Raw genomic sequence first — 24199 nt, 5'->3', positions numbered from 1 at the left:
CATATGTCCAAGCAAAATTGTATTTGAAAGGTCTTTATTTATCTTCACAACTACAAGGCCCCAGAGGGTCTGTAAAGCCCAGTGTGTACTCCAGTGTCCATTCTGCAAACACTCAGAGTGGGGCAGAGAGAGGTCATCTGCCCAAGAGGTTCCACCCAAAGCAGGGCACCCTCTAACTCCACATCTACCCTACACCCATTACACTGGTTGGTGCTGTTATTTATTTCCCAACATTTACTACTGTAATAATGTCAGGAGACAAACAGGCCACACTACTCTGTGCCAGACAAATGGCTACAGAGGGATTCCACTGCAGCACAAAATCTGTAAGAATTAGCTGTCCTCACATAAAGTGCCACAGGACAGGGGAGAAAGGCAGAAGATATTCTGAAAACTTTGAGTTTTTCTGTTTTAGAAGTAAAACTTGAATATTTGAAGCCTCCCCAAAAGGGTTAGATTATTTATTTTGTTTTGAAGCATACCATCACTTTGAATACAGCAGTTAAGCAAATCAGCACCTGTCAAGTGTACTGAACTACTCTCTATTTAACCAAAATTTACTCTTAGTTCAGTCAATTAATATAAGCCTTATCAGGTTTATGATAATTAGCACACTTACTAAGAGAAGTAACAGCAGTAGAAATAGTGTCAAAGAAGAGCTCTGTTGTAGTTGGGTCTCACCAGAGACTCCTATCTGATCTCACCTAGTGATCTACTTGTTCTTGTATTGCCAAGGAGACCCACTTTTCCTGCTCTTAAACCAGACAAATTACTGTGACAAGAAGCAGGCTTAGGGTAGCTTCCATTCACAGATCACTTTAAGTACTTTACAGGTCATGTGCTATTAAACTACTTACTTTATCAATTTCTTTTGGCTTATCCAAGGCTAAACTGTTTTAGTTGGAGGAGGAGGACTTATTTTGCATTTTGTTTTGCTTTCTTATTTTTTATTACTTTTCTTTTCCTGTTTTATTTTTACCATGAATAGTTGAGAGCTGTTGGACCAAAAATAATTATAATGAACAAGGAAAGTAAAAATAAACTTTTGCTTTCCTTTGCTTTACATATATTGCTGAAGTGTACTTTAACATAGGCAGACTTCTTTAAGCAAGTACCACTTGGAGCAATCAATAAGGCCACTTTTTGGTAGCCTGTTTTAAAGGTAGTCCTTCAATGGCATTAAAGGACAGGTACAATTTAAACTCCTCACACAGAAGATGCCCTCTTGCCTGCCATTCCAGAACTTTAAGAATTTAATCAGAATTGTCAAATTCCACATCATTGCTTATACACATACACACTTTTTTGTGACTCTCTTGAACTGCAGGGTCATAAGGGTATAATTTACAGTGCAAAGCAGTGTTTTAAGAAAATAGTTACTCAAAGCATAATTGCTGGGTTTTTTCCCCCAGCTTGAACTGATAATTTTCCTTTCCTTTTAAACTCATAACCATGAAGCCACATCATTAGTCCAAATTATTCTGAGAATAAGGCTAAAAGTTAATATACTTTAACAAAATTAGCCACTGCTTTAACAATAAAGGGAGTATTGTGCTATCCTTCACTTATCACTATTCTTAAATATTTGATATTAGATAAGACCTGGAGAAAAATGAAATCCATAAATTGCACTGTGGCATATTCTACAGGCGGGCAAGAGACTTTAAAGAAGGTGAGACAGTGCTATAAACCAAAATTCAAATCAGAAACTGAACCTTCATTTTAGATGGCCGGGCTTTTTAACGTTCAAGATAGACTGCAAACATTATTTTAACATTCTCTATTTTTGTAAGAGTATCTACAGAAGCAGAGACAATTTAATACAAGCTGAGTTGAACTTTAGTGAAGGTGTTTCCAGGCTATGTTTTTAAGAACATACTTGAAAGACTGGCAGAACAATCCAGTGCTCTGGTATTTTCACAAATTCAAAACAATGAGATACTTAAGACTCTATTCACACACACACAAAAAAATAGAATAAAGAAAAAATGGAGAGGAAAAATGGAGACTTAAATGTCTCTAAGTGGAAGAAACATTTCCCATCTCAACTTTAGCACTTTACTACTGACATACAATGAAAAAAAAGTGCTTGTATATAACCCAGCCATGTCAGCAGCAAAATGAATCTCTGGGCTGTGCAATGATCTAAGAGAATCTGAATGGGCATATGGGAACAGCTCATTTTGCAAGACCTCCAAAACCAACCTACTGATAAACACCGGAGGGTGCCTGACTGCCTGAATACTCTCATGCTTATTTGTTGTTATTCTTATTCATTACTGAGTCATTATTATTATTTAAGTGCCGACAATGCACTTGTGAACCAGAACAGATGCAAAATATCCTGTGCTAATGAGAAAATCAAAGCCTTTCTCATATTAGCAATTTCATATTATAGGATCTCTTTATTTTTGCCAATAAAGCACAAAAGTAATTAATACAGCAATATTTTCTTATTGTTCATGAGTAAAGCAAGTAAAACTGCTCAGATTCCGCTTTGGCTCTCACCCCTACCAGCACAAAATACAATAAATACTATTGAAGAATTCCTACTAAGACAGCTGCCAAATAAAATACAACAAAAATCTCTCATAAAAAGCTGTTCTCTGTTTATTCAGAGATAGAGTCAGTACTCCTCACTGAAAATGAACAGTGTGGCACTGCTCTTTCATATTTAAATACTTAAGCTGTGTCTTATTGCTGTAACCACCTCACAGGGTAAGTTTTTAACTGGAGGCTGGAAGGTGACATTAGTCCTCAGTGTATTACCAAACTATGGGTCCATTCTTGAGTAACCATTAGAACAACACATACGGAACACACACTCTTCACCCCCAAAATGATGCTACTATATACACAAGGAATCTGGCAAATACTTCCATTTAAATATCAGTGCACACAGCAGATGTCAGGTTTGGACATTCTCTGATAGCAGCAATGGATGTGTGCTGCTGCCTTGTCCAGCTTCAGGATGACACCTCCAGCAGTGCAGGTTTGATGGGAAGGAGGGTGGCTGGGGAAGGCTCCCTGCAAAGTCAGCTTCCCTCAGGGCTGCTGGAGCTGTGTCTGCTTCTCATGACCACCCAGTTTTTAAGCAAGGTCACAGATACTGGAGCTGCTTTATTGTGTGTAAGTAACCCTGCAGCAGAGGATACTTCAATTTAGCTGAGGAAGTTTCCATTTGGGTACAGTATCCTGTATCTTGCCCTCAGCAAACCAACCTGTGCACACTCCCCAGATCTGGCCGCAGAAACTCTCCACCTCAGCAAACATTCCTGCCCTTTTGAGGACCATTCTGCATCATGGGAATGCATATGACCAAATCACTTTCGTGAAAAGTAAAGGGTCTTTCCCTTCAATTTCAGTAAGGAACAAAATGACTCAGCCATGACTGCAGGGCTCAGCAGTGAGCACAGCACTGCTGCAAGACACTGGCCAAGGCAGAGCAGAGCTAAGCCCTGCTGTCACTTCTCCTAAAAGAAAGCATGAAGAACAATATGTGAGTCTTAAAGTCTTGTTCAAGAAGCTTGCTGGAATCAGAGACAGGCCCAGTCCTGTGCTGGGAGTCAAATGGGTATAGTTCTGTGTGAACTCTTTGGCAGCCCAAGCCCAGCACAAGCCCCATTCCCACCCCAGTGCTCCCACTGTGTCTGCAAGGAAAGCCTGCAGGAGGATCCCTGACCCAGAAAGGAGCCTAACCACACATTTTATATCAAAATGCTCCTACCAAATCAAAGTATGTGGGCAAAGCAGCCAAGATTCAAATGACAGAGACAGTAAAACTAAAACATGCATCAACAATGAAAATGTAAATGAAGTTTTGTCCTCAGCAAGTCCTCAGAAGGGGGAACTGAGATCCTCAGAAGCTGCCTTGACTAAAAAGACAACTGAAAGAGTTTGATAGTACCTTCTAGTTCAACACCAGAATCCAAGACAACCTCATGCTCAGAAGACCGAGTCTGGCCCTAAACACTCAATAGGATTAAATAAAAATGGCAAGATTCTTACATACAAATAAGAAAACAAATGTGGAAAGATCTACTGATACTACTTTTTGAAGGTCTACAACTGCTAGTTGTAACAGCAGCATCCTGTCAGTGACACACATTTCAACAAAAGGAATAAAATACACAAACAATAAATAAACCCCCCAGCAACAGTGGAACAAAAAATGCCTAGATTTCCATTAAATGCTAATTTAATAAAATCAACAACCATGCATCTGAACTATAAGTGTTTTTAAAAACCAGTGGAAGTGTGACAGATGAATGACAGTTGATCACAAGTGACAATTCACACTGAAGTCCAGAGGAATGCTCAGCCTTCACATCCCCTTAAATCAGCCTTGAGTTAACACCCACTCATCCTTCAGAGCACACTCACTGCCCAGTGACACAGGCACACCCACAGTGAGGGGCTGGGGTACTGGAGCACCTGCTGAATTCTGACACACACAAACACACGTGGCCATGCTGCTACAAGCCATCACTTTCAGATTTCTGACAGTCACCCTTTGCCCACATCCCTGTTTGCTCCTGGCTGGCTATGTTCTTGGCCAGAACATTTATAGCCCCTGGTATTATCCCTCCAAAGCTGTGACGCATTCTTAACCACAACTCTGAGAACACACTGACATTATAATATACAAACATGTAGGGAAGATATACACACTCAGACACACCAGGGGATAAAACAGACGGGGAGGAAATGAGGAACTTTATGTTACTGTCTTTTCTAATGAGATAGAAAGTGGCAGATGTAAAGATTTCATTCAACCAACAATCTCTTTTATGATATGAATAAACTACTAAAACAGATTTAATCCTTTATAAAATCAGATTATAAGAAGCAGACAAAATCACAAGTTTATTCAATACGCCATCTTATCCAGTGTGACTAATGCATTATTTGTATGAAGTTAAAGTGGCGCGTTGGAAAGCTATGAAATAAATCAAATGCTCTACTTTATGTAATCTTAACAGACAGATCCCATTAGGATTCTACTATGCATAGCTGTTGGTTAAAATCATTGACCAGTATCCTTATAAATTAATCAACTGAGGTAATGCTGGCTTGGCTGTCATCATTTATTCCTAATCTACATTTAGAATTCAATTCAACTTTTCAAGCCCTTTAGAACAGGTTTATCAATTCTCTCACCCTTGCTTCAGACATCAACCTAACTGGTAATTGTTTACAAAAGACCCAGTACAATGGCACAGTATCTTTTTTGTTCCTTTTCTTTCCACAGATACCACAATGCATATAGACACTGCGTTATAATTAGTTAGAAAGATATTAAATCTTAACCAAACATTCTAGCCTGCCTCAATTTTTTGATGAGACCTTTTATCATTGAAGTTGAATTTGCAGGCAGATTGTGTGAGTTTACACAAGTGAGAATCATTACAAAATCTAAAATAACCCTGATCTGGTTTAAAGGCAGCTAGCAGAATATTTTTGGTTATAGATATACGGGGGGAGAAAAAAGCCTCCTAGATATCAGGTTATTTGTGGAGCTCTAATGTGTTTTCAAACATATGACTTCTGTGTTATGTCTGTGTATTTTATGCAGTTTCTAGTCATGTTTGTTAGATGTCTGCATGTCACGTACTGCAAGATTCATGAGCAGTCTACAACCAGGAAAAATTCTCACACAACAGCTTGTCTTGGGTAATGGGGAAAGAAACAGCAGAGTGAAGTGACAGGGAAGTGTATTATTTATTATCCTGATGAGGATAACACCTAGTCATGGTCTACGATCCAAACATGCTCACTGTCCTGCTGACAGAGCTACAATTCTGAATGAGAGCACAGGTGTTTCCCTACACAAATACCAAAACTCTCTTCAATTATATTCCCTTATCTATAATCCCTCCATGGGCACATTAAAAACCAGTCAGTTTGGGCAAGAGCTCTTTAAAGAGAGAAGGGAAGACTGAGCAGTAACAAAAACATGGCAATAGATTGCATAATATTTCTGGAGCTCTGCCACAGAGTAGGTAAAGCTCATCTGCTCCCAAAATGAAATGAGAAAGAAAGGGAAGCTGTGGCTAAGTATGGTTTAGAGTTCACTAAATCAATGAAAAACTTCAACCAGCTGCAATGGCCTCCAGCTCAGCCCTCTAGTGCAAATTTACTGGCCCTCAGACAACTATCAAAGCCACAAAGACAATGCTTCCAAGTATGTATGACACTAATCATCTCCCTAACTGCCTAAAAATGATACACAGGATTTCAACAAAAATCATTCCCTTCTTCAAAGACACATTGTTAATTTCATATTCAAATTCCACCAGCATAGTCTATTAAAACACATATATGAAAATACCTCCTACATTTCAGGGACATAAAAAAAAAGACCATGAATTGTTTTTGCTGCCTGTTTTCCCTTGAACCTTGAAAGAAAGGACCTCAGAATAAAATTTTGCCCTGTATTCTTTTTTTGTCCAATCACAAGGATGTACTTTTCCTCGTGCTTGCTGAATGCAACACACTAATTTGTATCCCCAAGTGGTATAAATAGAAAATATGCTCAGTCTAATAACATATGTGAGGAAAACTCATGCCCAGGGTTAACCAACAAAGCAGCAGCGATCTGCTAGAAACAAAGGCAGCTGGCTCAAAGAGCAACAATGCTTCTGAAAAACTGTGGATGTACTATTCAGTGAGCCATCCAAGGGATGACGTTTACTTATGCTACAGCTGCATATACAAAGCTTTGCTATAAGATCTGGTAAATGACAAGTCTTCTGGAATGACAAGATGGTTCTCTCTCCAAAAAGTCCATGGCCTTCACTGTCCAGCTATACTAGCAGGGCAAATTACATGAAGTGTACACACTATAAATAAATTCTGCCCTTCAGAAGAGTTCTCTGCTTTGATTATCTTCTCTTGCACTGGCCAAATCCCACCATTTCTCTTTACAGGCTTGCCTTCCCCCTACTAATATATCTGCCTAGGTTTCTGTCTTCCTCTATCAACATACACATTCATAAACATTAAGGGACTTAACCTCATCACACCCCCACAGAATAGGAAAATATACCCATCAGACTTGGCAAGCAGTGAAGTGGAACTCAGCTGCACTCCTGACCAACAACGAGTCCTTCTGCAAGTCACTTCTCTCTTCCCACTCCTCACTGTGCAAGGAGGGGTGATAGCAATGACTTCTCTGGAAGTCTAACAGTAAAAACTGGAGATACACTTCTCACTTCACAAAAGGAGGTAAAGCAGAGACAAATCATTATTGGTTGAAGGGTCTCTGGCTAGAAATATCACCCCATTTTTCTAAATATGCGTCTGACATCATCAGCACAAATGTTGCATCCAACACAAGGATCTCTGTGCACCAGCTATGCCACAATCAACACCATTTGCTTTTCTTGTAGGTAACACTGTACAAGCAAGCCAGTGAAGGACTATGTAGCTAGAGTGAAGTTCATAGTAGAGAAAATGTCAAAAGCAGCTCCCAGCTGACACCCATGAAGATGAAAAAGTGAGCAGAAAGACCAGATAAAGGTAACTACACAGCTGGCCCTTCTCTCTCATGCTTTGCACCTGAACAAAAAAAAAAAAAAAATAAAAAGGCAAATCACCACAGAAGTAAATACTATTGCCTCACCTTTGACAGATTCCAATGACTTTGCAAAGGCAGTAAAGTAGCTAGCCACAGTACCAGTGAGAGAATCCATGTTCTGTTCCTAAAAAGATATATTCACCTTGATTTCACAAACTTAAAAATGACAACAACCCTTTCCAGTATCACCAAAAAAAAGCAATGCAACTCAGTTCCTTCTCCAAGCAACCACTAGCCCTCAGCCACTGGCCAATGCCTCAATTCCTTCACCTACCCCTCTTCAAAGGCTTGGTGGGCTTGGTGAAGACAAATGGGCTTTCCAATGTGCAACCAAGCAGAAAGCCATGAAAATCAAAGGGCTGCTTTTTGAGTAAATATGAGCTCCAAAGCCATTGTCCTCTCCCACAGAGGAGATCTACAAAAATGCTTACTATAGCATGTGCACAGTATTCTTTACAGCTCTGCCTCCCTGCTGACCACCAGCCCCAGGGCTCACTCCACTTCCCATGACAATCGGCTTCACCACACCCACTGACTTGTATTGGAACTCTTTCAGGGACCCTAACTAATGAGTTTTTAAACACTTGTAGACAGAGAAGATAATTCCTCATCATTATTCTTCATAGGAAACACCAGGAAGAATGTCACTCCATTGTTCTACAGGAAAGAAACTGGAAGAAAAATCACCCCCACATTCAAAAGAGCAGCCCAAAGCTCTCATACATGAACTGGCTGCCTCCCAAGCTATGGGGGTCTCACCTGAGAGTTCAGGACAGAGAACTAAAGCATGTGCAAACTTCTGAAAACATCTCTTACTCTGGCATGTCTGCACACTAAGAGGTCCATAACCAACAGACATATAATGTTCCAAGACAGTATTCTCAAATACAAGCGTGGCTACTGACAGCAGCACAGAAACAGAATCACCTAAACACTGTATTACTCAGTTACCCTCATGACATGAGACTGAAATAAATAGGAATGGGAGACCTTAATAAGACTTTATATTTAAAGCTTTGCATTTGCTTTCTCTACTGACAATTATATGTTCTTTTTCCACACAAGAGAAATCTTGACCTAAACCAATAATAAAGGCCAAAAAAAAGAACAAGTAAACTTACATAACATGCTGTTACCCTCAGACATAAAAACATTTTAAATAAAAAGCATTCCATTATGAAGCCACCTTCTCAACACAGATCATAAGCCACCAAGGACTGCTCTGCTTTCACCCAGTGTCACTTTCAGGTGTCTATCACTTTGCAGGCTGCAGATATTATCACCTATCAAAAGAGCCTACATTTGGACGTCCAAGAAAACTTCTGAGCTACAATTGAATCCTGCCAACAGTCCATGTAAATTAGTGCCAAATGGAAAAAGCACTAGTCTCAGTAGTAAGGCTTCTGCAGGTTTGAGCCCCAGGCACTGGCAATGTAGAGCTACAGAATTTACTCATTCCACAACATCATGCACACCCACAGCATACAAAAATAGCTATTATAATGCTTGTCAAAGGAACAACTCAGTGATTTTTAACTTGGTGCTCTATCTTGTTTTCTTCTTTGCTGGTTGTTAATACCCCACCCCTATAACTACATATAATTATGAGTGGGCTATTCATGTCTTACTATAACTGGTAGCACCATGCAGCATGTGAGTCAGGAATCTGAACTGCTGACTACAGCTCCTCACTAAACAAGTCTTACACACCACACATAGTAAATGGCATTCCCTATTCTCTGCTCCACCTACAAGGAAAACCAGCTTCCAGTTGTGGTATCATCTCCAACTCTCCTTAAAACTCACCATCCCAAATTCCATGAAATAAGGACTCAGTTATAATCTCCAGCAAAAAGACACAGATCAACAGCTGAGGTCACAAGGAAAAAATATTTCAAGTGAGAGTTTTCTTCTCTCAGTGGCTTCATTTGAATATATTAATAAAATGTTATTAAAACATTATATACAATTTTATCAAAGAAACTACAGACATTTGCTTAAAAGTCATAACAATTTATGTCATTGATCTGCTATGTACAAGTTGAGAAATAGTCTCTTCATGATAAAACACTTCGTAACAGCTGGGAAGTTAACTGCAGGAAGTTTTGGGTTATTCCCTTACCTCAGCTCTCTTGTTCCACATTACTTTTTCAGCACTACGAGCCCAGCCTTGTAAACCCATCAAACTGACTGCACTCAATAGCAGTCCTGTTGAAATTTAGGAGCAATATACAATTTTTATAAAGTTTCTTCAAAACTGGACTCCAGTACAGTGTATTTGAAAACAAGCCCTCGAGCTCATTCCCTGACAATTTCCTCACAAATAAAGGCTTAACATCATATGGCCTTAGTGAGAATCTTTGGTCAAACAACTGTCTCATTAGAAGTTATTCAAAATGGAGCTTAAAAGCTCCTGACACACACACTGACATCCTTCCTCTCATTTTTTTAATCTCTACAGTTGTCCATTAGTCAGGAGTAATGTACCTTCTGACCTCTGACCAAAGCTATTAGAACAATTTAAACAAATATTTTGGTTACAAAGCATCAACACAGAACATTCAGTAACAATAAAAGGATGAAAGAGCTGTCTTTTAGAGTCACTGTTGTGACTTCCTGACCATGTTATATTATGGAAGGTTACACTAACTTGACATCTTACTTGATTTACAACCTTTTTCAATGCTTAAGAAAGAATTTGCAACATTGCAAAACCCAGAATTGTGGCACATTTTCAGTTTTTAGTGTTAATAGATGTTTGATGGCTTTAGAAAATCTATTCTGCTAACTGCAATCAAGAGAAAAGATTCAAGCTTTCCCCTCCATTTTTCTTTTCTTTCCGTAAAAGAAAGGCAGTAAATTTGAATTGGACAGGTTCAGAATTGGGCTCTGAGGAGTTTTTCTACATGCATAGTATTAGGCATGCGCAGGGAGCCTTGCTGATCTGGGCATTAGAGAGTTGCTCCACATTTAAAGAAGTCTGCCTTTTGGCCAAAATGGGCAAATCAAGGGCTCTCTCCAGTAAACTGGGAGCTCCTTCACTGGCATCACTGGCCACTGACTCACACCAAGGCTGGAGGAAGACACAGACTCCTCATGGCATTTATTGACTATATGCATTTAACAGACATTCAGGAACCAAATCCTTCCAGTCCCCGACACAAAAATAATTTCATTACCTCAAACTAAAGGCACAGGGAAAATACAGGATAGGGTCTATCTGTTTAGATGCTTATTCTAAATGCTTCATGGGTTTAAGGCATAAAATGCTTTTTTCAATTCCTCTAGATTTTTTTTTAATGAGATTTAATATTTGCATTCTTTCTGACTGCCCAGTTATTGGTGCAATCATGTAAAGCTGCTGTAGATTTCAGGGAAATAGATGGGTACTGCACAGGCAAAAATAACATCTGCTTTCACTACCATATACATGAAAAACTGGGATTTAGTCATTAGTAAAACACATTGAGCATTTTGGGAGTGATCAAGGACGCAGTCTGGTGAAACCTAAGCTGAAATCAGAGTTGTTTTAATAGGATCTCTCATGTGCTTAAAGACATATACCTGTCTATGGGCTCTGATAAATTAAGGCCCATGTGCTTTTTCTAAGTTTAGCACAAATTTTATCGCATCTCAATGTTGGACATTTTTCTTTACCTAGATAAAAACAGAATTTGGGCCTTTAAAAAGGAAGAATTTCGGTAACACAAAAAGCATCACAACACTCCTTCCACAATGCTGGAGCATATTGCCACAGACCTAAAAAGCATAAAAAGACAAGCAGTGCCCATGCATTTTCTCAAACATAATTTAGTATATTTAAGTTAATAATTTGCAGAATGTCACATTTGCCACTCTAAATTATTTAGAAAATTCCAGGTTGCAGAAGTACTCTTGTCAGACAAAAGGAATAATTTTGCTTTACTGAAGGACCTGCATCATAGTACCATCTTTTACTAAGAAGAAAACCCCAAACAATATAATTGGCATTCATGTACAAACTGCTTAAATGCTCTCAAGTTCTGCTTGGCTTCAGAATAGCTGAACAGCACCTGAAGTATCTACTCTCCATCCCAATTTGTATATTTTAAAAAACATTAAATTCTTGAATGAATCATTAGGAAAACAATTCAAATGATGTTAAACTGATAGTAATTTTGCCTCATAGGATAGATGTGAGCTTAATGTTTGCAAACAGCCAAATTCTTTCAAGATTTACACTCCATGAAGTTCAATATCAGCCAGGGAACAATTACTAAATCAGGATGTACTTCAAGTACAGGTTTTGGCCCAGGACTATTTTTGGTCTTCTTCAGCTGCTTGTTTTGACAGCATCTAATCCCCCTCACACACCCACCAGTGGCCACACAATCTATGCATTTACACTTTCAAAGCAAATTTAAAACAAAACATTCTCAAATAATTACTCGTGGATGTCTGTAATACAAATCCAAAAAGTAACTGCAATCCAACTGTAATATTTCTTAGGGAAAAGAAAGGGACAGGGAGAAAAATCTTACAGAATCCTTCAAAATGTGACCTTTTTATACACTAATGCTCTCACCATCACCCCATGAAAATTAAAAAAAAAATTAAATCTAACTCCCAAAGAGCTTATCTACTCTATTTCACACATTCCCATCAGCAACACAACACAGTTTCCACATTTAGAAGATTTTTCATTTAATGAGTTATTACAATCCCTGATGAAAGAACAGTAACTGAGAAGGTCTTCTGCAGGGGCACAAGGCAGAGAGGGAGGCAGGAGGGTGGGTGAAGAGGGAGAAATAGCCAGGGCTGGAACTGAAACAGTTCACCTTTGTCTGGAGAGCAGGATCACCCCCTCCAGGTTGAGGACTATGCTGAAAGAGTGCGCTGCTGTGGCATGCAGCGTTTCTCCATTCACACAGGAGAGGAACCTGGCCCACAGATGGCCTGTTCTCAGCTTTGTCAGCCACAAACAGACCTTTGAACTTTCTATTTATATAACAGTTTAGTGAGTTTAAGCCTCTTCCTGTATAACTGGCAGTTTGCTGGTTTTTGCTGTAATTAGGCTACTTGTGATACATAATATAACATAGGAAAAAAACAAGAAGCTTGTTTCTCTGCAGGGCTAAGCCTTCCTCCTTGCAACCACACAGCTAAGATGACAGTTACCTGCTCATCTTATTTTACCTTGCCAGGTTTTGATTTACATACCTCAATATGCATTTTTCTGCTAAGTATTTTCTCAACTTCCACTTTTTTAAAGATTGGAGGGCTTAAAAATATTAATACCTATGACAATCAAGGTAACAAACCAAGAATTTTTCTGCCTTTGTTTGTGCTAGTGAGGAGTATATATTCCAGGGTGGTTGGGTCTTTGTTGGGTTTTGTTGTTTCCCAGCTGCTGATTAATGACACCACCTTGCTCCATAAGCAGGTTCAAATCTAGCCACATGGTCCCAGGCCACAGCAAGATTTCATTTACTTGGTTACCACAGACAAGCATGGAAAGTGATTTAAAAGATGAAATTTGATTTTTAACAGCAAGTGGTCCCCTTGGTGCACACAGGCATTCAAGCTTTTCATTATATCCATCTCCCTTTCTTTCTCCCTCATAGAATGGCTCATATTAAATGCAAGCCCAGGTGAACACTTCTTATTCATCCAGGAATCATAGCAGACTTCAGCTTTGGCCCTTTCATCTCATCCTGAGTTTACATTTACCTAAATTGTTTTGGGTATTTTTCAGTTTTTTTCAAGTCTGGCAAAACATCCACAAGGATATTTGTGGCCTCATTTTACACATTTTACCCCAATGTTAGCAAAATCCCGACACCAACTCTCAGCCACCTTCCTAATCACATTCACAACGACGGGTCAATGAAACATCTCATTCTTGTACTACTGTGATCTCACCTAATATGGGAAACTAAAGGGCTGATTCTGCAGTTTGTGTCATCAAGACAAAGCTCCCACTAATCATCTGGAAGGCCAGGTGAGAATTTCAGCACATGTGCAGTGCCACTGCACACTGTAACAATCATAGCTCTTGAGAAAATATGTTTCAAGAAGTGACACAAAAATGTACCTCCATTGGAGGTGGGGGGAAATTAACTATATTTTTCCCATCAACGAGTAACTTTCACAAAGTCATTTCCTGGTATAAAGGCAAGGCAAAGAAAGTTTACCTTAACATCTTTTAATCAGATTTTAAAACAAAAACTCTGCTCAAGCTATAAATATTTTTTTAATATATTTCTCAGGCTAACGATGTTTCTGTTGTACTTTGCATACAGATAATACAAACACCCACACATACAGTAGGCCTGAGCTTGCCTTCTTAGTGATTGCAGCACAGATTAAGAGAAGTTTTGGGTTTGCAAGGAATGCAGAAGAGGGTCCCTAATTGCCTTATAAATGCTTGTGAAACACGTTCTACAAAGGCCAGCTCACAGGCAAAAGGAGGGCAGCTTCGAAATAAGAAGTAGCAATTCACACATCATGTCATATGCACTTATTTGCAAATATTACAAAGCAACCACACCATATTGGATACAGAGACAAAATTAATAAATCTTGATGGATGTGCCTGCATATTCCTGGGTGTGTGGAGACGATGTATGTACAACACATTACATACATACACGTGTTTGTGGACAGAAGAGCTAAATTTAACTCTCTGTAAGCTATGCAACTACTTGTCAGAGACAAACATATTTACATGTATAATAAAATACATGTCACATTTGTGTAGACATGTAGATTATGTACCCACATGTTATATATGCACTTACATATACTAATGGGATTGCTAAAAGCTAAATGCAACTTGATCTCTGCAGTAAGTATGTGTGAACGCCTGTGCCACATAGAGAGTTTGAGCAGATATCAAACTGTTAGAAACAGTCAAAGTAAAAATGTTCTCCCATCATGAACCCTAAAACCACTAAAAACAATACATTTCACAGTAGAAAAAACAGCAAATAGAATTTTAGTATGAGAGGCAATATATTCATATTTTATGGAAAAACCGAGGCACGAGAGTTCCCCTCTTTCTGATGCACATCTCTAAATCCATATAAAACCATGGTCAAATGAAAGTAAATTATTAAGCAAACACTAAACTCAGTACCTATAAATGCTTAGTATTTGAACTACACCCACATATTGGGTTGTAACAGCTTCTATTAAATTAATGTTACCCACATTATAAATTAGGCAAATTGTATGCAAATATTATTTGAGTGGTAATACGGTGGTTATCAGTTGTCTGCAAAATAAATTAGTGTAGCATAGTAAAGATAGCGTAGTAGAAGCATAATATTTAATTGAGCACTAATTTTATTGTGATTATTACTTTTAAATAACAACAGCATGATTATTAAAAAGATGTAATACAATGGATTATGCAGAGCTGATAAAACATGCACATGATCCAAAACGCCTGCTTACAGATTAATATTGATATAGTGTAATTTATGGTTGTGAGGATTTACTCCCAATTGCTGTAAAATGGAACCTGACAGGTATTTGGTTCTGATTACTATGGATTTGCAAGTATAGCTGTTAGACCGTGTTTGGCCAAATGATAGTTATTAAGAAGATATATTACCTTTTTCCTAGAATACCTTTATATTATCAACAAAGTAAAGTAAACCCTCTGCAAAATACGAGGTCCAAATGCACATACATACACATATATAATCTGTGTGGCATTTAGAGATTAGGATCACAAAATACAGTATTTTAGTCTTTCTTCCTTAGCAAACTGCACTCCAGCCTAAAAGCATTTAACAAAGCAGTACCCAACCTCTGAATTTCCCCATGCATAGTTAAGGAATTATATTCGCTAAATTGAAAAGTAAAGAAAGAACCAATAAAACCAGCCAAAGAATAAGCATAATCTCATTAACCAGCCACAGAAGTGACTAAGTACCTACCTAAATTCTAACTTTCCCAGCTACTTGTCACCCATCAAAAATTCCTTAACATTCACTTTGATAACAAGTTTACAATGCACTCAAACAGATGCACTGATCTTTTAAAGGTGTGCACCTATTTGCAGAGAAAAAGAAACCTAAAATTCCATTCTTAAAATAAATGGAAATAAAAGAAAAATTATGCGGAGACGGGCAGGAAAAAAAAGACCTGTTATAATAATATCACGGGTACTGATCTTGCCACTTCCAAAACTAACTTCAATAACGCTTCATCTAGAATAGGAAACCAGCAAAACCAGCAACAGAAGCCCCCACACCGATCAGAGCTACAGCCGAACTGTGCCACACAGCGAAACTACAGTTGCGGTTCTCCCCGTGAAAGGAACATTGTCAGTGACAGCAGTAAACACAACATTAGCAAAGCCGCGATCCCGGGGAACATCGCCGCCCCTGCTCGGGAGGGGGCTGCCACCGCTGATCGCAGCCGGCACCCGGCACCTCTCGGCGCTGCCCTGCGGGCCAACTTCGCCCCCCGCCGCCGCGCTCCGAGCGCTGCTCCCCAGCCGGGGCCGCGGAGCGTGGCTGGAGCCGGCCGGCACCGGCTGCCCCGGCCGGCCCCGCTGCCCGCGGGCGCAGCGCGGACCCGCTCCCCGCTGGCACCGGGTGCTGCGCCCCTCAACAAAGGCTACGGCACCGGGGGAGCGAGCAGGGAAGGGTAGGAAGGAGGCAGCTGGAAGAAGGAGAGGGGTGGAGAGACGGGGAGGGGAGGTGGTGCGGGAGGGGGAGAAACCAAAACCAAGAAAAAAAAAAAAAACCCACCACCCGAAAAAACCTACCACTGCTGCTCTAAGTCCCAGTCCCTGAAAAAGTCGAATAGGTCCATAACGATGTGGTGGGGAGACTCAGAGAAGTGGTGCCCCCTCCCCGCCCCGCAGAGCCGAGCCGAGCCCAGCCGGCGCGGCTATCGCTGGCCGGCCCGCATGGGCAGCGGCGCCGCGGGGAGCGGCGGCCGCCGCGGGGCCGCGCGGAGCCGCCCGGGGTGGCGGAGCGCCGCCGCCGCCGCCAGCAGCGCGGCGCGGCTGTGCCCGGCTGGGAGAGGCAGCGCAGCGGCGGCGGCGGCCCGGCGCACACACACACAGACGGGCGGGCAGGCTGCCTCGCACACCGCGAGGGGAGGAGCCGGGGCGGCCCGAAGCCGCGGCATGGAGCCGCCGCGGCAGCACCGCCGGGATCCGGCGGAGCCGCGAGCCCCCGCCGGGAGCGCGGGGAAGTTTAGCTGGAAGGAGGAACTGCGGGGATGCGGGGAGCGGAGCGGCTTCGCGCCTGCCTGGGGTCGGAGAGGGGGACAGAGAAGGGGGAATAGGGGAGAGAATTTAAAGAAAAACAAAAAAACCCCCAAACATACACACACAAAACCAGGCATCTCTAATCCTATCATTTAATTGCCAAAGCCAGCTCCTGCTGGCTGTGTGGACAAACCTGCCTGCACGGACATGGCAAGGCCAGAGCTCTGGGTCAGCTGCACTGCGAGATGCAGGATGGCAGGCAAGGGTCAGAGCAGAGTCAGGCTGGGGCAGCCCAGGAAGGTGGGATGAAGAAAGCTCTCCCGAGCCCCATGAGGTCTGGATCCAGGGGAGCACCCCACTCTCCCACTGGGATGATGACCCTTCCCTCTGGGCCTGTGGTGGGCAGTGGCACTGCTCACCTACGAGCATTAGTCAGGTCATTGTCAGGAGCATCCCAGAGCTCCCTACAGAATCTACCCCACTCCCCCACCAATCTCAGGGAGAAGCCAAACACAAATCCCAGGCTGCCCCTACACTTAAGCAGTAAGGGGCCCACTGCTCCCTTCCTCCCCTAAATGAAATTATTCTCTACCCAGATTCACACTTTCATATCTGAATTGCCTTCTTAACAGTAACCAGTGCCTTATGACTTTTCACATCCATTTCATATTTATAATACTTCAAATACATATACCCACTGAGCAAACAAGTGCATACATTGGTTTTGCAAAGACAAGACCAAAGCCATCTTCATTTTTACTCCAGTCTTCCACAGAACCAATCACAGAACTTTCCTGAGTGCCAGCAAGTCTTGAGGACTTGGTGAAGTTTGAAATGACCCTTATTTTGGTGAGGACCTGTCTCCACAGCTGTGTCCCAGCCCCAGGAGACTCAACACAGCTGGTGACAGCAGCCAGCTCTGCCACAGACAGCACTCCAGACAGGCACCACAGACAGGCTCCAGTGAACCCTCTGGCAGGAACATCAGGTGCACACAGCATTTCCTTTCTTGCATCTGTTTCCACCACTGACTCAAACACACTACTCTGGCCCTCAAGCTTTAAAATATCATGAGTTGGGCCCCTCTGTTCACTCATTTTAGCAGCAATGTTGGTTTAAAGGCCCCATTCAAAATCCTAATTTGAATACTTTAGACATGGGAGGTGGAGTCACACTTTCAAAATTTCACATTTCTCAAGATGCAGGTACAGAGAGGTTTTTTAATAAACAATTACTATTAATAAAACTAAAAGCCTAGTCTGTCACCTAATCACTTACATTCAATATCTTGCCTATTTTCAGTGCATTGAACTTCAACCATTAAACTCAAACGACTTACTAAAAGCAGTGGGACTTACAAAAGGTGGCAGTTCTGCTTCCTATTTTTTTCAGAAGGTCTTTTGGCTGCCAGCTGGCCACCTCTGCACCAAAGCAGTCTGCAAGAGAGAAAGGGCTCTTACCCAACAGAAAGGAAAAAATCACTTCCCAGGTATAAGCACCTTCAATTTCTTAAAGCAAACCCTTTTTACTTCCTCAGAAACTAGCAAAAGATACACAGAAGAAATCCTGAAAACGCTTTCGGAGCTCATTTCAGCAAAAGGGTGGGAGATCCTTCATCACCAAGCAAACCTGCTGTCCCCATTGACAAGCAATAGCAGAGGTAATGGATCTCCTCAGAAGTTGCATGTATGGCACCTGGAGCTCCCCAAGCACCCTGTGCCCTCAGGTCTGTGACAAAATTTATGAATGAAGCAGCTTTTTACTGTCAGTTTCAAATAGTTTTTTACTGTCAGTTTCAAACAGCTTTTTGCAGTCAGTTTCAAACCCTCAAGGATGCACCTGAGTGCCACCAGTGGGGACACGCAGCCCACGCTCCACTGGAGCCCTGTGCCCCACACACATCTGTTCCCACAGGGGTGCAGGGACAGAGCCGTGCCCAGCCCTGTCCCCAGGGACACAGCAGCCACGATTGGCTACACATGGCCTGGACACACAGCAATGGCACGAACCTGCTCTCCCAGACCTGGCCTGCAGGAGCGAAGGGCTGGGGACATGTCGGGTGTAGCTGCCGCTCCCTCAGTGCCCGGCTGCCGGCACAGGGATCCAGAACCTTCTGCAAGGCCCCAGCTCGGGGGCAAACACAAGCACGAGGCTGCCCCAGCTCTGCCTCCACACAGCGAAGGGTTCATTTACCCGAACTGCTAGGAATAGAAAATTCAGCTGCCCTCAGCGTGACCTCTTTTACAGTTATAGTGGAAAATACAACTGCGGTTCCCAGCACCTGCAACAGCTCAGAACGGGGATAATAAGATCAGCAAGGCCTCCTGGCCCTGTGCTCTGCGGCCCGGCCCCGCAGCCTGCCACAAAGGGGAGTGCTGGCTCAGCACGGGCAGGCTCTGCTTTTGCCGCCGAGGCTGCAGACGGGAGCCCTGCTGCCATCCTGCCTGGCCCTGCTGCCATTGCACCGGCCAACTGCTATCCCGCCCGGCCCTGCCCGGCCTGCACCCGGCCCTGCTGCCCCATCCCCGCCCGGCCCTGCCCGGCCTGCTCGACCAGCCCAGGGCTGTCTTCCCAGCAAAATGCTCCTCATGGGTGGCTTGGGTGGTTGTCCCCATTTAGAGGAGAAGGAGTCCTGCTTCCTGCCAGTGTCCCTCTGGTGAAGGCACAAATGGCCAGACCCCTCTGGTGGCTGCTCTGGCCAAGGTGTGGGTGGACTCACGAGCTGAAAACACTGAAGTTACTGGAGGTGCTGGGCTTGCACCCGAACAGTGAAACTTCCCACCTCCTTCATCAGGTTCAGCAGCAAAGAGAGGAGAAGAGAGTTTGAGGCAGGGAAGGGGCATTCCAGCCTCATCCTTTCTCTTTCAAACCTACCTACATCCCTTGATAATCTCTTTACCCAAGGTACTTCTGTAATCTATATGCAAAGGAATGTACAAAGCCAACGAGAAAAGTGTGAACTAGTAACAAGGCCCATGTAGTGCTCCAAAGGCCAGAGTGCAGCTGCCACCACCTGCCCCAAAGTCCCTGTTCCTGAAGGAGGACAGATTAGACTGTCCATGGTGGGTCAGGTGGCACAGGCTGAGGCCAGCAGTCCACAGCCAGAGAGGCACAAGTTAACTGAACTGCACCCCTTGTGAGACAGCACAGAAACCTTTTCTGCTGAGAACACTCCATTTTATCCAAAGAAAAGCTTATTTTCCCCCAAAACAAGAATAATGAAATCACAGTTTTCTATCCAGAAAATGTTAATGGAAAATTTGTGCCTAGCTATGAATACAGATTGGAGATATTTGGTTTTCTGAGGAAAGGAAGGTCAAGTCATTTTCACAGTGTGAAAAATGAAGCTAACAGAGTTCATATTTCTCTGTGAAGCAATGATTGATTTTTCTTTCTGTGCCTCATTCATACAGAACTAAACATGTATAGAGAACAAACTTACACCTTAGATAAAGCACACAGATTACATTAATACATTGAAAATTAAGTTAATATTAGCATCTGTTTGAAGGTAGGCACAAGAACATTTAGCTCAACTCTGTGAGAACAGGCAGGAGTTCACATAAATCTTACATATACTAAAGCTGCTCTATCACAAAAAAACCCCCACCATTGAGATGTGCATTCATAAAGTAGGAACCCATCATGTTCTGCTTCTATGGCTAAATTTCCTCTTCAGAAAAACATAAGGATTTTAGTTACTGAAAGGATGTTGTTACTCAGTTTCAAGTGTGTATGTATAGGCAATCTTAATTTTCCTACCATCTTAATTGTAATTATCAACTCCGTGCTGCCTGAGCAATTCATTTAACTATGCAGAACTATTCTTATTAGAGTTGCTACTCCTATTTTATGAAACAAGATTAATTTAAAACAATAATCACTTCTAGAAATATATCGATAATGTATTCTTACAGTAAGTAGGGGGAATGTTTTTGTGTCCTGTTGAATAATCCTTCCTTCAGTAAGTTTATCGAGACTCCTTTAGAAAACATGGCATTTTGGCATTTTTGCTATAGTGGAGTTCATAATGGCAAGCTCTTACATATCTTGTGTTAGAATGTGTCCACAGGCACCTGCCGGGACACACTGAGTTTCATCACACTCAGATCCTATAAGGCTCACAGTGGATACTATAAGGTCCTACAATGATTAAATGTGAATTGGCCATTGGGGTTTTTCAATTGTCTGTTTTGATACCTGTCTTTCTCAACCATATGCCACCAAAAGCCCCAGGAATGCCACTCAGGTGCTGAGAAACTCCTCCCTGATACAGGTTGCAAACTAATGCTTTTAAGACATGCACACTGATAACTCAGCAGTTGTGCTCAAAGTGTTGTGGTGCTTAGACTGTGACACTGTATGACCCTTCCTGACCCAGGCACAGCTCCACTCGATGTTTTGCCACTGTCAGAAATGTGAAGAGGAAAAAAGGCAATAGCAATAAGATTCCTATTCACTGCTGTCAAACAGCACATTAGCCAGGCAGCTCTTACAACACTGTCAGGATAGTCTAAACTTTCAAAACCAGGCAAGACAGAGACTGTAGCAAATGCTCCAATAAAGTAACTTCAAACAAGTAACCAAAAACATCTACTGGAATGCAGATGCAAATCAGCTGTGAAAAGCAAAAGGGTGAATTACAGAACTAGGAATTTGGAGAGCACCACTGGCCAAAAGTACAGAGGCTTTATGAGAAAAAAAATCAAAACCAACTTGACTTTCAAGTAGACATTTCATTAATTAATTAGAATCATCACAGTTTGATCTTTCTCTGCCATCCATCCCCCATCCCTTTTGCTTATTTTTTTTTGTTATTTTGACATTTATGACCAGGATTTAAAGCAGCTGGCGATCTTCTAGATTTAAGGAACAAAACTTTGCCATGCTTACCAACTGATTGTGAACAATGGGTCATAGGGAGTAGTTGAAGACTTGGCCACATGTTGCAATCCTTCCCTTTAACCGAACCAATTGCTTAGAGCTTCAGCATGACTCTCACCATCTCCTAGCCCGGCACACAGAAACAATCCCTGTAGTAGCTTTAACCAATTACACAGCCATATGTTCCCTATGAGTGGAAATAAAGGTCACACACAGTGTAAAACAAAACTACCAAACCAACTTTGAAGCACTAACACTGCCAGAAAATTGATGTGCAAAAACATGGTAAAAAGGCTTTTCACATCAAGTTTCTTTCTTTCTGCCATGCTGCTTTCAAAAGGCAGAAGCACTTTACAGCAATGATGTCTATACATAAGCTGCTGAAGTACTGTCTTGTCTTCAGTGATTTTTATGATGATATTCTCTAATGCACTTTACAGAAATGTAACAGTAGGCAAAGCTTCATTTTTATGAAAGAAACAAAAAGAATAATATATGGCACATAACATTAGCACGGAAGTGGAATATGAGACAACAAATCTGATCTTGTTTCCTTTCTCTTTTCCCCTTCTTTTATTCTGATAAGATCATTCTGTTATATACATCCATTTCAACCTCAATTTTCTGGTCACCCTATGTTAGGAAAATAAGACTTTCCTGTCTTCTACTGACATTAGAACATGGTATCGCTAACAAACATATTCTGAGTAGATCCTGTGGCTGTTCAGAAATAACCACGAGGGGCCAACATAATTCAAGCAACAGCTTGGGTATGTGTCTACATATTTAAAATCAAACAAAGGAATTTGATGATAAATACAAAACACTAAAAAGTGCAAAAACTATCCACATATATAAAATAGATATGTCCATGTGAAGAGGGGAGACAAATGCAGTGAAGAGGGCAGACAAAACTGAAACTCATAAGAAGAGACTTTCCCCCAAGAGGAAGTCAATAAATACAGTTTCTTTTCTAGTAAAAAAAAAAAAATAATAAATTATGTCAAATTAATTGCAAGGTCCTTGTATTTTCACAAATACATTCCCAGTGAAGATACCTGCTGGTTTTGTTCACAAATTTGATAAAATTCACAGTAATTGTGGATCATTTTACAGGTGCACTGGGGAAGGGGCTGGGGGCAGTGGGGAGGCAGTTGCAAGAAAATCAGAAGGGTCAGCTTTCCATGGGCAGACACAGCCCATGGACACAGCTTCCTCCAAATATTTTGGCCATTAATGGATAGATCCTACAGATGTTACATTCTAGTTTGCTATGATGTGACAAAAGTTATGGTATAGAACACACCTTTAGGCTATCAGTCCACATATCTGTTGTCTTATATATTACAACAGCTCTATTATCATTTTATGTCGTCTTATACATCAAGAGTTTTATGACCATTATAGTGCAAGTATTCCATAGCCTCAGAGTTTCATACCCCCTCGATGTTTCTTGCAGGCAGCTCCTCTAAGCACTGACTGTTCTTGGTCCTTGCAGCAGCCATCTGACTTCTCTCTACTCCAGTTCCCACCAATCCACTCTTTTGTACCACTAGTTCTTATTTGCTACAGGTGTGGCCTGTTATCATCTAGCCTGCTCCTAATCTTTAGTAATAGGGTCCAGCTGCAACTCATTGGGGGATAAGATTACATTCTACATTACCTTCATTTACCCATACTGTGTCCCCCTACACACATCCATTTGACAAACTCAGTACATGACCATCAGTGGTTGTGGGTATTCATATCCTTCCAGCTTCTTATAAGAAACATAAGCTAGTTATGACTTAAGAAAATATTTGGGCCCTCTTAGAAGACAAGAGCATAGAACTCCCCATTTGCACTCCTCCTAAGCCCTGGAGGACCTGGTGCAACTGGTACTCAATACAGAAATAGCATCAGAATTAGAGCATCTGAGATGGTCCTTCAAAGGCCTTTGAGAGGTCTTGGAAAGGTTCTGCTGAGAGCAGTGCAAGAGCAGTGCAAGACCATTGCAGCAATTTCTTTTCATTCAAGAGATGAATGTCTGGCATATTTATTCCATAAAGTGAGAACCAGTATCCCAAACAAATAGCTAGAATGAGCATTATTCAGTCTTTTTCCTGGCAACCAGCTTAAACGACCGTGTCTTGCTTTTCTGGGAAACCTGCCAGGTGAGCTTTGAAAGGATTGTAGTGCTGACGGCAGAGTTTGGAGGGCTCATTCCATGTGCTAACCAGAGGTCTGCTAAAATAATCAGGAGGAGGAGGCAAGGCCTTCATCCTGCTCAAGAGAAGAGGGCTGGAGCGAAATGGCATTGCCGCAGGGAAACCAAGAAGGCTATTAAGCTCACTGGGGCATGGACTGTCTTTTACCATGTGTTTGCACAGCACTGAGGCACCCCAGAGTAAAGTCTTTAAAAGTGGTTAAATGACTTATGCTCTTAAAATCTAGTTCCAAAAGTGAGTAGTATAACTTCCATTTACTCCCCTCATTGGGTCTGGGGTGCAATTCCACTCCCACTTGCCTTTTTTCCTCATTCCTGA

The 24199-nt window shown here is 41.7% G+C and overlaps 1 protein-coding gene across 9 annotated transcripts in view; it reads right to left on the bottom strand.

Moving 5' to 3' along the window:
• The window catches only part of AFF2 (ALF transcription elongation factor 2), a 357228-nt gene that overhangs the window by 314450 nt on the left and 18579 nt on the right, over positions 1–24199 (bottom strand). For 3 of the 9 annotated variants that reach the window (XM_064713245.1, XM_064713249.1, XM_064713246.1), the window contains exon 1: positions 16341–16534. The exons of 1 other annotated variant lie outside the window; for it this stretch is intronic. In XM_064713245.1, coding sequence (XP_064569315.1) covers positions 16341–16387 — 47 coding nt within the window. In that variant the 5' untranslated portion in view covers positions 16388–16534. Of the gene's footprint in view, positions 1–16340; positions 16536–18148; positions 18227–21683; positions 21862–23113; positions 23213–24199 lie in introns of those variants that run through there. 5 more of the 9 variants (XM_064713251.1, XM_064713252.1, XM_064713254.1 and 2 more) reach the window with 5 other exon arrangements.

The sequence above is a fragment of the Zonotrichia leucophrys genome, chromosome 4A (assembly GCF_028769735.1).
Source record: "Zonotrichia leucophrys gambelii isolate GWCS_2022_RI chromosome 4A, RI_Zleu_2.0, whole genome shotgun sequence".
Lineage (NCBI taxonomy): Eukaryota > Metazoa > Chordata > Aves > Passeriformes > Passerellidae > Zonotrichia > Zonotrichia leucophrys.
The sequence above is the reverse complement of the archived record's forward strand: the minus strand, read 5'-3'. Positions and strand labels throughout refer to the sequence as shown.